Genomic DNA, 13,205 nt, shown 5'->3' with positions numbered 1-13,205 from the left:
TGCCAGAGCGCCCCTTCCTCCCTCCATGGCGCCCTCATGTTCTTTCCCCGTGGGCACCACTTCTGGGCATCCCCTTTCGCCTTCCCAGTCCCAGACTAGAGGCAGCCAAGGCCAGGACACCAGTCCCTCTCTGGGTGGTACCTGTGGTGCCCTCAGCTGAGACGGGCCCCAGGCGCTTCCCTTCGTGGAGGCCGTAGAGGAAGAACTCGTAGGAGGTGCTGGGCTCCAGGCCTGACACGAGGACCTTGTTCTGGTCGCCCCCCACGAGCAAGGCCTGGGGCTGCCCATCTGTGTCCTGATACTGGACCACGAAGGAGTCAAAGGGGCCCTGGACCACGCTCCAGGAGAGGCGCAGGGAGTCCGGGGACACATCCCTCACTGCCAGCACCCCTAGGCGGGGCCCTTCAGGGGGCTTGGGGGCTTCCGTGGCTGCGTGCCAGGGCGCTGGTGTGTCCTCTTCTGGGGCTGTGTGGGAGAAGCCCAGGGAGAAGCTGAGTGCAGGGTAGGGGGTGCAGAGGGGCCCTCCCATTCCATCTCACCTTCCAGAGATGGAGGGGGTCAGGGCTGAGGCTGAGGGGGGCACTTTTCCATCTTGGCCACAGCAGCCAAGTGGAGAGAAGACAGGGACTCAGACTCTCCTAGCATCTTCCTTCTCTTGAATCTGCTGCATCCCTGCTGAGACCCTGACTCCCCCACCCCCCACCCAGACCTCTCTGAGCGCCAGCCCAGTTGCCCCGTGGCCTCTCTGTGGGGCTCCTATGCTGCCTGAATCCTTCACTTGTTTTCTCCTTCTCTGCCCCGAAGTCTCAGCATGCCCCGCTCTAGATGTCTGCACAGCCCTGCTCCCTCCCCAACCCCCAGGGCGGCCTGAGCCATGGCCTGAGGCAGGACTCACTCAGTCCCTCCCTGAGCTCAGGGCACATGGGTCTCCCTGCTGAGAAGGCCTGAGGATGGAACTGGCAGGAGAGCTTGAAGAGCGACTCCCACCTGCCAGGCTGATGCAGGGCTGGAGGGGAGGGTGCGATATTAGGAAGTCTGGAAGGGGAACTCCATCAGTGCAGTCACTCCTGTTGCTCTCTATGCTCCTTGCCTGCCTTGTTTTCCAGTAATTTTCCATTTGAGAAAATGCTCCTGACTCATCCACGGGAGGGGGTTTGCCTTATCCGGGCAAGGCCGCTGCCGGGAGGTAAGAGATGATCCAGTAGGGTGATAGGGAGCAGCTGGCAGCTGTGGGGCTGGGGCTGGGGGGTGGGGAGGGGAGGCGGGAGGTTAGGGACCCTTGCCAGGGCTTTGTCTTTCTGCTTGTCTTGGCTCTGCTTTTGACGGATCCCTCGAACACTGTTCCAAGACTCTTCCTCCTGAGCCCTGGGCAGGGCCCCCTTGCGCCTCCACCTTGACCACTCCTGCCTGACCTGCAGCACAGAGGCCTGGGGACACACACTCAGGCCGGTTTGCAGGGACCAAGCAGCACGGCCTCCTGCTCACCTGTCATTCCCAGGACAGAGGCAGGGCCCAGGCGCTGTCCTCCGAGGAGCCCGTAGAGCAGAAACTTGTATTTCCTGCCAGGCTCCAGGCCCTCTACAGTGAACTCCCTCTGGTCTGCAGCCACAGGCACCATCCGGGGCTGCCCGTCTGTGCCCCTGTACTGGACCACGAAGGAGTCAAAGCGGCCCTGGGCCACCGTCCATGAGAGGCGCAGGGAGTTTGGGGTCTCATCTGTCACTGTCAGCTCCCCCAGGCGGGGTGGGGGCTGTCGTTCCTTCTTCAGGGGGGCTGTGGGGAGAGTGGGGGCGGGGGAGAAAGCCTTAATTAAGAGCTGCCTTTATCTCAGCCCTGGCAACTTCTGGGAGGAGGGAGGGTCCCCCCGCAACCTGGGGAGACAGGCTGTCCCAGCCCTGTCCTTCCAAAGGAGCCCAGTTTCCTCCTCTGGGGGCTACTGCCCAAACTTCTAGTCCCCACTGCCTCCCCTCTGTGATGAGGGCGCAGTAAATGCAGAAAAGATCACCTCAAGAGAGAGGGCAGGCTGGGGTTGCAGGAAGAGCCTCAGTTTCCCCTGACTCCTGGCCCCCAGAGCTGGGAATGTGGCCAGAGCTGAGAAAGGCGCCCAGAGGATGTCTAGGTTGTCAGGGAGACGCTCCCAAACAGTCAGAGCTGGCCCGGGCAGCCAGCCAAGCTCCTGGGCTCCCATCGCTGGCCATGACCTCCCCCTGCCTTGCCATCAGCCTGGGCTCTCCTTGCCACCTGCTTCCAGTCGGCACTAACTCCACTAGAGCAGGGTGGCTGGGTGGGGCAGGGGGAGAAGCCAGGGGCAGAGCTGAGAGGACAAAGGACAGAGCGGAACACAAAGGGGACTTGTCTAGGTGGGTGTGGGTGCTGACTGATGAGGGTTGGAGAAGCCTGTATCCAGTCTCCACAGTGAGAGTTTGGGGAAGATAATTATGGAGTCTGAGACCCCCAGGCTCCAACTGGCCATGTGCCCCATCCTTGTCTGGCCAGGGTGACTCATGGTCCTAGAGGTGGGGTAAGGGTCAGTGACCCACCTCCACCCGTTCCTCAAGAGGCTGAGTCATGGTCACAAGACACTAGATTTTTCCATGGTCTTTCTGCAGCCAAACCCTCCCATATTTTCCATCTCTTGCCATAGAACTGGAATGGAGGGAAGAGGATGTGAACATTTATTGAGCCCCATTAGATATTATTCATAACCATTATGCATGTCTGGAAACTGAGGCACAAGGAAAAGAAGTGGCCTGTCCAAGCCCACATAGCTGGCAATCAGAAATTGAACACAGGTCTGCTTGGCTCCAAAGTCTGAGTTCTTTTTATTATATTGCCAATAAGAGACTGAAGGAAATAAATGCTTAGAACAGTGCCTGGCATTCAGTAGGGACTCAATAAATATTTGCTTTTGGCGTTATGATTGCCATGTCGAAATCCCCGGGGCCAGCTCTGGGGGCTCAGATGAAAGACAACTCTGGAAAAGGCCGCGGGTGGGGGGACCCAGGGCTCACCTGTGCTGCCTTCAGCGGAAATGGGGCCCAGTCGTTTCCTGCCTACCAGCCCATAGAGCAGGAACTTGTATTTCCTATTGGGCTCCAGGCCGGGGACGGTGACCTCGCGCTGGTCGGCAGCCACAGGCACCACGCGGGGCTGCCCGTCCCTGTCCTTGTACTGGACCACGAAGGAGTCGAATTCACCCTCGGGGACTGTCCAGGAGAGGCCCACGGAGTCCGGGGTCACATCTGTCACCGTCAGCTCCCCCAGGCGGGGAGCAGGTTTTGTGTCTGGGACTGGACAAGAGAGAAGTGCATGGAATGTGACAGAAATGAAGCAGGCAGCCTCCTCAGGGTGCTAGGGTCTAGGTGCTGGCTCTGGGTGCTGGGAGGGGGTGACAAAGTCATAGGTCAGGAAGAGGGGAGGCAGAGGAGTAGGGATTAAAGAGGGGCCAGGGAAGAAAACAAGTGTCCCTGGGGATATAGGAGTAGGATGGGAACGAGAGGGTAACTGGGTACTCGGGACTTGGATTTCACTGAACCCGGTAAATAAACGGGTCTGGGGTGTGGAGCATGGAAACGCGAAATTCCACAAGGGAGTGGAGGATGGTCAGTTTAGGATGGTCAGATGGCAAAGGTGGCCTCCAGCCCTCACTCACGAGTCTTTGCATCTGCAGAAACTGGGCCGTGTCGTTTCTCATCCTGGAGTCCGAACAGGAGGAACTTGTACTTGCGGCCGGGGGCCAGACTCGAAACTGTGACCTCTCGGAGGTCTCCAGCCACGGGCACTGCCTGGGGCTGCCCCTGTACATCCTTGTACTGGACCAGGAAGGAGTCAAAGGGCCCCTGCTCCACCGTCCACGAGAGACGCGCTGTGTCCGAGGTCACGACTGCCACCGCCAGCTCCCCTAGGCGGGGTGCCAGGGGGCGCTCCGTAGTCAGGGAGGCTGGAACAGAGCAGAGGAGGCTGTGGTCAAGGACAGGACCCTGGGCCAGAAGGGGGCGCTGTTCCCTGGCTGTGAAATGACCATTTGCAGCAAACTCTTCTTAAAACTGCTTCATGTGTCCCAGGCACTGCTGTAGGCAGTTTGCAAATAGTGCATTTAATCCTCACACAGCTGCTGAAGTAGGTGCTTTTATCCTTAGCACCCTTGTTGTGTGGGCATCCGTGGTGCAGAGAGGTTAAGAAACATTTGCAAAATGAGTACCTTCAGAGCAGGATTCAACCTAGGGAACCTGGTTCTCCATCTGTGCGCCAAGCTGCTAAAATGCTTGGTGGCTGAGGAAGCCATACATGAACACCTGAGCAGGTCTGAGGGTCCAGATCATGAAGGAAGGAAGAAAGCGGAAACGTGTGGGGCAGAGGCTACCTGCCGAGCTGACCCCGAGCACACCGTCCATCAATCCTCACGCAATTCGAGCATGGGGTGGGATCCCCAGCACCACGTGAGGAAAGGGAACAGGCCCCATTTGTGAGAAGTGCAGGTGTCCCAAAGAGGGAAACACAAGGGCAACAGAGGGAAACCTAGGGTTTGGGGCTTGCTCTCCTACTCACCGGTCACGCCCACGGTGGACACGGGGCCCATGCGCCGCCCCCCGTGCAGGCCGTACAGGTGCATCTTGTACTTGTGTCCAGGCTCCAGGCCCCCAACGGTCACCTCAGTCTCCTCGCCCCCAACACGCACCACCTGGGGCCCGTCCCTGCCCTTGTACTGGACGGTGAAGGAGTCAAAGTGGCCCTGGGGGACAGTCCAGGAGAGGCTCAGCGAGTCCGGGGAGGATCCTGTCACCATCAGCTTCCCAAGGAGGGGCTCCTCGGGGGGCTCCGGGGCCTCTGTGCTGGGTTCTGTGGGGCTGGGGGTCTCCTCCATCTCTGTGGGACTGGGGGTCTCCTCCATCTTTGTGGGGCTGGGCGTCTCTTCCTCTGCAGCTGAGAAGGAGGGATACACAGAGGGTGAGGCAGGGTCCCCGGGAGATGTCCTTGGGTCTCCTCCCGAGCCATGGTCCCCAGCTGGGGACTCTGAGGTCAGTTCAGAGGAGCCTAAGGAGGCTGGTGGTCCTGCTCGGTTCACACCTCACAGACATGCCTGGAGTCTCTGGGGTCAGCTGTAGGGGCCAGGACCACCACCAGCATGGCTCACAGAGGCCCTTCTCTGCCCAGGAGGATGCACTAGTCCTCAGGGAGCCCAGGGGAGGCACAAAGAGCACCATAGCTCAGCCTCGAGGAAGGGGGCCTCCCACACCCCACTCCCCCATCACCTGAGGGGGTGGTCTCCCCACTAGGTCCCATCCTGGGGCTTCCACTGTGCACTCACTGGTCACCCCGATGACAGAGACGGGGCCCACGCGCTGGCGGTCGTGGAAGCCGTACAGGTTCATCTTGTACTTGTGGTCTGGCTCCAGGCCCGAGATGGTGACCCCGTCCTCGTCCCCGGGCACCCTCACCGCCTTGGGCTGCCCGTCCCCATTCTTATACTGGACCAGGAAGTGGTCGAATTGGCCCTCGGGGATGGTCCAGGAGAGGCTCAGAGAGTCGGGGGTGGCATCTGTCACGGTCACCTCCCCCAGGCGGGGCTTGGTGGGAGGCTCGGGGACCGCGGTGGACGGGGTTTGGGTGGTCATGGCATCATAGTCTGGAGTTGCACAGAGACATTCAGGACAGGTGAGGTCTCCTCAGTCCTCAGTTCAGCATATAAAGGGGTGTATTACAAAAATAAAATAATAAGGTACAGGACATGTCTGTCCACAGGAGTTCTAACTCCTCTTTCTCTTAACTCTTTCTTTCTGGTCCCTTTAATGTCGGCCTTCCTGGCACCTTAGCCTCATCCACCCCGCTCTCACCCCTACCTACCAGCTCCCTTCCTCACACGCAGGCCCACATGGCCGCTGTGCTCTGGGCCTCCCTCCACTGTGGTCTCACGGCATCTTAACTCCTTTTGGCTCATGTCTTGGCCCCCAAGCAGCTCAGAAGCCCCATCCCCCTTCTCTAATCAGAAACCTGGAGTCTTCTTGGATCCGTTCCTGTTGCCATCTGCTGTCTTCCCAGGTGGTGCTAGTGGTAAAGAACCCGCCTGCCAATGCAGGAGACTAAGAGATGTGGGTTCAACCCCTGGGTCAGGAAGATCCCCTGGAGGAGGCATGGCAACCCACTTCAGTATTCCTGCCTGGAAAGTCCCAGGGACAGAGGAGCCTGGCTGGCTCAGACACGACTGAAGCGACTTAGCACACACGCACCAGTTTCTCTCTCTGGCATCCCTCTTGCATCTTCTTACTCCCCACACCTGTCTGGGACGCCCTTACCTGTCACCTGGGTTACCACCTCCCTATGCCTCTCTGCCCCCCGCCTCCACCTGTTCTTCACAGGGAGCCAGAATGAGTCTTTAAAAGTACATCTGAGGGTCTCAGTCTTGGCATAAAACTGTGCAGCAGTCCTCTCTATTCTGGGAGAGAAATTCCTGGCTTCCTGAGCAGTCCCAACCTCTCTACCCCATCTCAAGACTCTCTCTCCCACTCCAAGAGTTTCGTATAAAATCCTCTCTTGTGCCATGATGTTCCTAGTACTGACTGAGACCCTTCATCCTGTCTGTAAGTGTCACCAAGATAACGCCTGCCGGTCGTCAAGTCTCAGCTGTCCCGTGGGAACCTGTGGACACCCGTGGGCAGGCAGGCTGGTGTTGGCCTCACTGCCCAGTTTTGGCCCGGCTAGGGCTTCCCATCACCTACACATCCCCCTTTTCTGGTCCACAGCCTGTCTGTGAGCCCCGTAGGATAAGAACTGGTTTCTCTGCCACGTTCAAGGTTTATCTCAGTGAACTTCCTCAGTACTTGGCTCAGGCCACCCACATCTTTCTTGAACCACTGGTGTCACAAGTCTGTTAACACCCAAACTGTGCGGCTAGGGGGCGTTTCAGTCAAGACACTAAATTGTGAGCACGCTCCTGCCTTCCTCCACAGCCTCCAGTCAACTACATAGAGGCCGAGCTTGCCTGAGCTCCTGTGAGGACTCAGGCATGCAAGCACAATTCTGTCTGATAGAATCTAAGGAAGCATCCAATTGCTTTGTGAGGAGCTTTAGCAGAGTGTGGTCCCTGGACCAGCAGCATCAGCATCAGGAAGGACTTTAGAAATCCAGTATGTCCAGCCCCAGCCCAAACCTGCCAAATCTGAATCTGCCTTTTAACAAGAAGCCTTGACCATCTGATGTTCTGGAAAAGACATGCTGCTGAGAGTATTTATGTTTTCATTAAGATGGGAATAAAGGGAAATTTAAGATGGGAATAAAGGGAAACTCTTCCAGGACCTGTCCTTCCCATCCTGCACCCCACCCTCCCCACCTCACTCATCACTCACGCCCTACCCTCACTCACCGGTCACGCCCACGGTGGACACGGGGCCCACGCGCTGCCCCCCGTGCAGGCCGTACAGGTTCATCTTGTACTTGTGTCTGGGCTCCAGGCCCCCAATGGTCACCTCAGTCTCCTCGCCCCCAACACGCACCACCTGGGGCCCGTCCCTGCCCTTGTACTGGATGGTGAAGGAGTCGAAGTGGCCCTGGGGGACGGTCCAGGAGAGGCTCAGCGAATCCGGGGAGGATCCCGTCACTGTCAGGTCCCCCAGGAGGGGCTCCTCGGGGGGCTCTGGGGCCTCTGTGCTGGGCTCCGTGGGGCTGGGGGTCTCTTCCACAACCTCCTGAGGGTCTGAGAAAAGAGATTGGGGGCAGAGGCTTAGATGGCAACTTGCTTTGATGTCTGCTGATATCAACAGAGACAACCAGCGAAAGATCCAGCAAAACACTCCTCAAGCTGCAGGCCTGGAGGCTCACGCAGCCTCTGGGTGCAGCATTCGGTGACTCCACGCAGGGGAGACCGAGACATGCCCGACCCCCCTGACATACTGGCTGGCAGGCACCGTGAACCTTCAGAAGGCAATTCGGACATGCATGTCGGGAGCCAAAGTACTGCTCATTTCCTTTGAACCAATAATCTCATTTCTGGGCAGCTATCCTAAGAAAATTATTAAAAAGCAGGAAAAGTTGTATCACGGGAGTTCATTTTGGGATTATTCATGACAGCAAGATGTGTCAGGACTCCAAAGGAACCACAGAAGAAGATTAATTTTGTTATGGCACTTTCACCATGAAGCATCAAATGGCCATTAAAATGATGATTAATGACGGTTATGTAGCCACAGGATAAAAGCTCTCAGTGTAACTTAGGTACAAAAAAAGTTAAGAGCCAAGAATTACATGAACACTCTGCAACCTGAAAACATGCAGGCATGGAAAACACAGAAAGAGCGGGTGTTACACACATTGTTATGAACGGCGGTTCTTGGGTCAGAAAGTGGTCCGATGAGAGATTTGTTTCCCCTACTTTCCAAACTTTCCATCATGTTGCTATATGCTTTTCCGAGAAAAATACGGACTTAAAAAGAAACTGGATTATTAAAATTAGTAGTCCGGTGGTGGATGTGGAGTAGGGACATGGGTCCCTCTGTGCTTTTTGCATATGCTTGTGATTTGCATGATAGGGGGCCCTCTGTCCGAAGTGTCTTCGGAGGGAAGAGTGAACCTCACAGAGACAGCTGACTCACCCCACAAAAGATTGACTCTCAGGAGCTGGGTTCTCCCATGTGCAGAGGAACCCTGGTGACATATTGTCACTGGGCATAAGATTCCAGCTGACAGTGACTTAGAAAAGCCACCCTGACTACAAGTGGGGAATTTAATTCCCCTTGGGGATTTTTTTTCTTCATTTCTTAGAGACCAGAAATTGTAACTTTTTCATAATCATCAATGAAATAAATTGCAAGAATGATGAGCAGAAAAGATGGAAGGAATACAAAAGAGGAGACGATGTACTGAAAATTTCCTGATTATAAAAGAAAAAATGCTTGTCACTTAAGAAAATGTAAATGACACAGAACAGAACAAAATGGGAAAAAAAGCACAATGGGAAAAATAAAAGCAAAATGGGAAAAATATTGTATTGTGTCCCACAAGTCATGCATCCCATGGGATGTTTCCTTCCAGTTGTCTTACTATGCAAGTTATTTTCAAGTGGTTTTGATTAGCCTCCTTACAAACATTGTAAACTCTTATTTCATTGTAAAGTATAAAGTAATTGTCTTATGTTTAAGCATTTCAATGATGCCGTAATAGGTCATTTTACAGATTGTTGTCTAATTACTTAATCATCTCAGTGTGGTTGGATGTTGGGTTGTTTCTTTCATTCTTTTTTTTTTTTTTTCTTGTTGTAACAAAGAATGCTGTGATTTGTGATTAAGATGGAAAGAAAAGAAAATTCTAGTCAAGTCAAGCTTGGTCTGAGCCTGACACATTTCACCCTTCGAGGCAGCCAGTGACTGACCATCAGAGGAGGTCATGCTACTGTGGACAATGAGGCTGTGGATTGACAAAGGGCAGACCACTACACATGGGTCATGGCCCAGGGCCATGGAGGAAGGGCATAAGAGGGGTTCAAGGTCTGGTGAAATAACAGAACAGTCAAACAGGTCACCCATGAGGAAAAGCTATTTCCACCCCGAAGACCCCTGAGCCCTGCCGTCACTCACCGGTCACGCCCACAGCGGACACGGGGCCCACGCGCTGCCCGCTGTGCAGGCCGTACAGGTTCATCTTGTACTTGCGTCCAGGCTCCAGGCCCCCAATGGTCACTTCAGTCTCCTCACCCCCGACACGCACCACCTGGGGCCCATCCCTGCCCTTGTGCTGGATAGTAAAGGAATCGAAGTGGCCCTGGGGGACAGTCCAGGAGAGGCTCAGCGAGTCTGGGGAGGATCCTGTCACCGTCAGCTCCCCAAGGAGGGGCTCCTCGGGGGGCTCCGGGGCCTCTGTGCTGGGTTCTGTGGGGCTGGGGGTCTCCTCCATCTCTGTGGGGCCGGGAGTCTCCTCCACCTCTGTGGGGCTGGGGGTCTGCTCCATCTCTGTGGGGCCAGGGGTCTCTTCTTCTGCAGCTGAGAAGAAGGGACACACAGAGGGTGAGGCAGGGTCCCCAGGAGACGTTCCTGGGTCTCCTCCCAAGCCTTGGCTTCAACTCCAGGCCCTGAAGTCAGTTCAGAGAAGCCCATCTTTGGGGCTGGGTGGTCCTGCTTGGTCCACACCTCACAGACATGCCTGGAGTCTCTGGGGTCAGCTGTGGGGACCAGGACCACCACCAGCATGGCTCACAGAGGCCCTTCTCTGCCCAGGAGGACACACAAAGGTCACCATGGCTCAGCCTCGAGGAGAGGGGCCTCCCACACTCCACTCCCCCTTCCCCTAGTGGGTGATCTCCCCACTAGGTCCCACCCTGAGGCTTCCACTGTGCACTCACTGGTCACCCCGATGACAGAGATGGGGCCCACACGCTGCCGGTCGTGGAAGCCATACAGGTTCATCTTGTACTTGTGGTCTGGCTCCAGGCCTGAGATGGTGACCTCGTCCTCGTCCCCAGGGACCCTCACCGCCTTGGGTTGCCCGTCCCCGTTCTTATACTGGATCAGGAAGTGGTCGAACTGGCCTTCAGGGACGGTCCAGGAGAGGCTCAGGGAGTCGGGGGTGGCGTCTGTCACCGCCAGCTCCCCCAGGCGGGGCTTGATGGGAGGCTCAGGAGCTGCAGTGGGCAGGTCTGTTGGGGCTGGAGTCATTTCTTGGTCTTTTTCTGAGACTGGATCAGGAGACAAAGAGAATGGTGACATGCTTCCTGAGCTCCCTCCTAACAGGATGGATTCTGGGATTTCTCCAAGACACACCAGGGTCCTGAAGCTGGGACTCCAGTGCCCCAGGGTTAAGACTTCATTTCCCTAGTTTAAATGTTCAGCTTCCAGGGGCAGGGCACACACTGTGGAGATGTCAAGATGGTAGGGTGGGACGCCACTGACCTCAGCATGTGCAGCATGGAAGCTGCAGGAGCTGCTGAGCGAATTCACTTAGTGGGTCAGGACTCATGCTTTGTAACAGCACCACGTCTAACAGACACGTCGCGTCAGGAGGTGCCTGTGCTCAGGTTCTTAAGTATTTTCCTTTAATATCTCCTCTGGTTTAGAAGGCTTTTCTGAGCATTTGAGAATCTAATTTAGATTCCACAGTGGACAGCAGAGATGAGACCACAGGAAATCAGATCATCTTTGCAGTTGGGTTGCTTGGGGACCTCGTATTAATTCTCTTGCCAGTTTATGGCAGGGACGACACATCACACCCACAGATTTCTTTTGTCTTTCCTGTTCTGCATAGAGTTTTATTCCGGCTTAATAGCTGAATTATAAAATCATCGTGTTTCAGATCTCCATTGTGTTTGGGAACCAAGTTTTAAGCATGTCGCAGGTAATAGCTATAAAGGAACTTAACACAAGCAACCAACAGACAAGATAAGGAGTAATTAATGAAGAGAAAATATCTTGTTTAGCTGCACATATGACTAATATTAGGGCTTCCCTCATAGTTCAGTCAGTAAAGAATCTGCCTGCAATGCAGGAGAACTGGGTTCGATTCCTAGATCAGGAATCTTCCTCTGGAGAAGGAAATGGCAACCCACTCCAGTATTCTCACCTGGAGAATCCCACGGACAGAGGAGCCTGATGGGCTCCAGTCCATGGGATCGAAAGAGTTGGACACAACTTATCGACTAAGCCACCATGACTAATGTTAACTACTGAAGTAACAGTATCCATGATAGCAGGGTTCCGTGTTGACATACAGTCCATGGGTATTGGTATCAAATACAATTTTACCCAGTGAAATCAATAATAATTATGAGAATTCACCCAAGGGTTTTTAGTAACTAATTTTCTTCTTCTAAAGGAGGAGCCGTAGTTACCAAACACTGTGGGTGAGGCAAGCCATACCCATCCTGCCAGACAGGTAGGGTATTCTTTCTGCAAGGATGCCGAAAGGGAAGCACAGAGGCTGAGTGACTCTCTCGAGGTCACACAGCTCTAAGGGGCTGAGAACAGGGCCAGCCCCAGGTCTGCCTGAGTTACTATTTCCTTGGCATCTTCCCTCTTCAAGGACTCAAAAAGTGTAAAGGGTGAGACAGCTAAAGTGACAGTAAGGCTTGGAGTGAAGACAGGCACAGAACCACTCCCAGGCGCTTGGGAGGCTCAGGCTCAAGAACAGTGGGAGAAAAACACGAGTACTGGCAATTAAAGGGGAACTGAGCCCAGCTCGGGGCCAGTGTCCTACTGCACACTCACCAGTTAAACCGACAGTGGAGACGGGGCCCACGCGCTGGCGGTCGTGGAAGCCGTACAGGTTCATCTTGTACTTGTGGTCTGGCTCCAGGCCCGAGATAGTGACCCCGTCCTCGTCCCCGGGCACCCTTACCACCTTGGGCTGCCCGTCCCCATTCTTGTATTGGACTAGGAAGTGGTCGAACTGGCCCTCGGGGACGGTCCAGGAGAGGCTCAGGGAGTCGGGGGTGGCGTCTGTCACAGTCAGCTCCCCCAGATGTGGCTTCAAAGGAGGGCTAGCAGGGGGCTCCTCTTCCCGGGCTGGGGAGAGAGGCAAACAGAACCGTTCCTGCTGCTGGAAGGAACTGCTGAGGCCCTGCTCTCCTGGGTTCAGGCCAGAAGGTGGGCCAGCTCTGTGGGCCTCCCTTCAGATCCAGCTGTACCTGTGGCCCTCACAATCTCTTTGTGGCCTCCTTATGGTCCATCCAGTGTGCCAAATGGCCTCTTGCCTCGATGCCTGAATGTTCTTTCCCCAGATGTCTGCATGGCTCATGTTCACACCTCCTTTAAGTCTTCATTCAAATGTCAACTTCTCTCTAGGGCCTTTCCTGCCCACCCTATTTAAAATCCCAGTTCTCCCAATTGCAGCCTATCTTTCTTAATTGGATCTGATTCCAGCAAAAAATTGCAAAAGAACAATTAGGACACCATCAGGAAGGTGAGTGCTTAGTCGCTTAGTCATGTTCAACTCTTCGTGACCCCATGGACTGTAATGTAGCCTGCCGGGCTCCTCTGTCCATGTGGATTCTCCAGGCAACAATACTGGAGTAGGTTGCCATGCCCTCCTCCAGGGGATCTTCCTAACCCAGGGATCGAACCTAGATCTTCGGCATTGCAGGTGGATTCTTTACCGTCTGAGCCACCAGGGAATCAGGAAACTAGTAATACCTGAATATCTAGTTTTTAAAGGCACAATCACTGTGTCATGGTTACTTTTAAGTGGTCTTTTTGAAAAGAGCAGTACACTTAAATATGTAATGATGA

At 54.9% G+C, this 13,205-nt stretch overlaps 1 protein-coding gene across 6 annotated transcripts in view; it reads right to left on the bottom strand.

Moving 5' to 3' along the window:
* Positions 1–13,205, bottom strand: part of TNXB (tenascin XB) — a 56,268-nt gene that overhangs the window by 3,787 nt on the left and 39,276 nt on the right. For 5 of the 6 annotated variants that reach the window (XM_061398512.1, XM_061398513.1, XM_061398514.1 and 2 more), the window contains 8 exons: positions 12,186–12,482; positions 10,328–10,660; positions 9,567–9,968; positions 7,361–7,690; positions 3,653–3,940; positions 3,012–3,290; positions 1,486–1,773; positions 142–465 (listed from right to left, as the gene is read on the bottom strand). In XM_061398512.1, the coding sequence (XP_061254496.1) occupies positions 142–465; positions 1,486–1,773; positions 3,012–3,290; positions 3,653–3,940; positions 7,361–7,690; positions 9,567–9,968; positions 10,328–10,660; positions 12,186–12,482 (2,541 nt within the window). Of the gene's footprint in view, positions 1–141; positions 466–1,485; positions 1,774–3,011; positions 3,291–3,652; positions 3,941–4,548; positions 4,924–5,308; positions 7,291–7,360; positions 7,691–9,566; positions 9,969–10,327; positions 10,661–12,185; positions 12,483–13,205 lie in introns of those variants that run through there. The other variant, XM_061398517.1, reaches the window with a different exon arrangement.

This window comes from Bos javanicus, chromosome 23 (genome assembly GCF_032452875.1).
Source record: "Bos javanicus breed banteng chromosome 23, ARS-OSU_banteng_1.0, whole genome shotgun sequence".
In the NCBI taxonomy this organism is placed as follows: domain Eukaryota; kingdom Metazoa; phylum Chordata; class Mammalia; order Artiodactyla; family Bovidae; genus Bos; species Bos javanicus.
The sequence above is the reverse complement of the archived record's forward strand: the minus strand, read 5'-3'. Positions and strand labels throughout refer to the sequence as shown.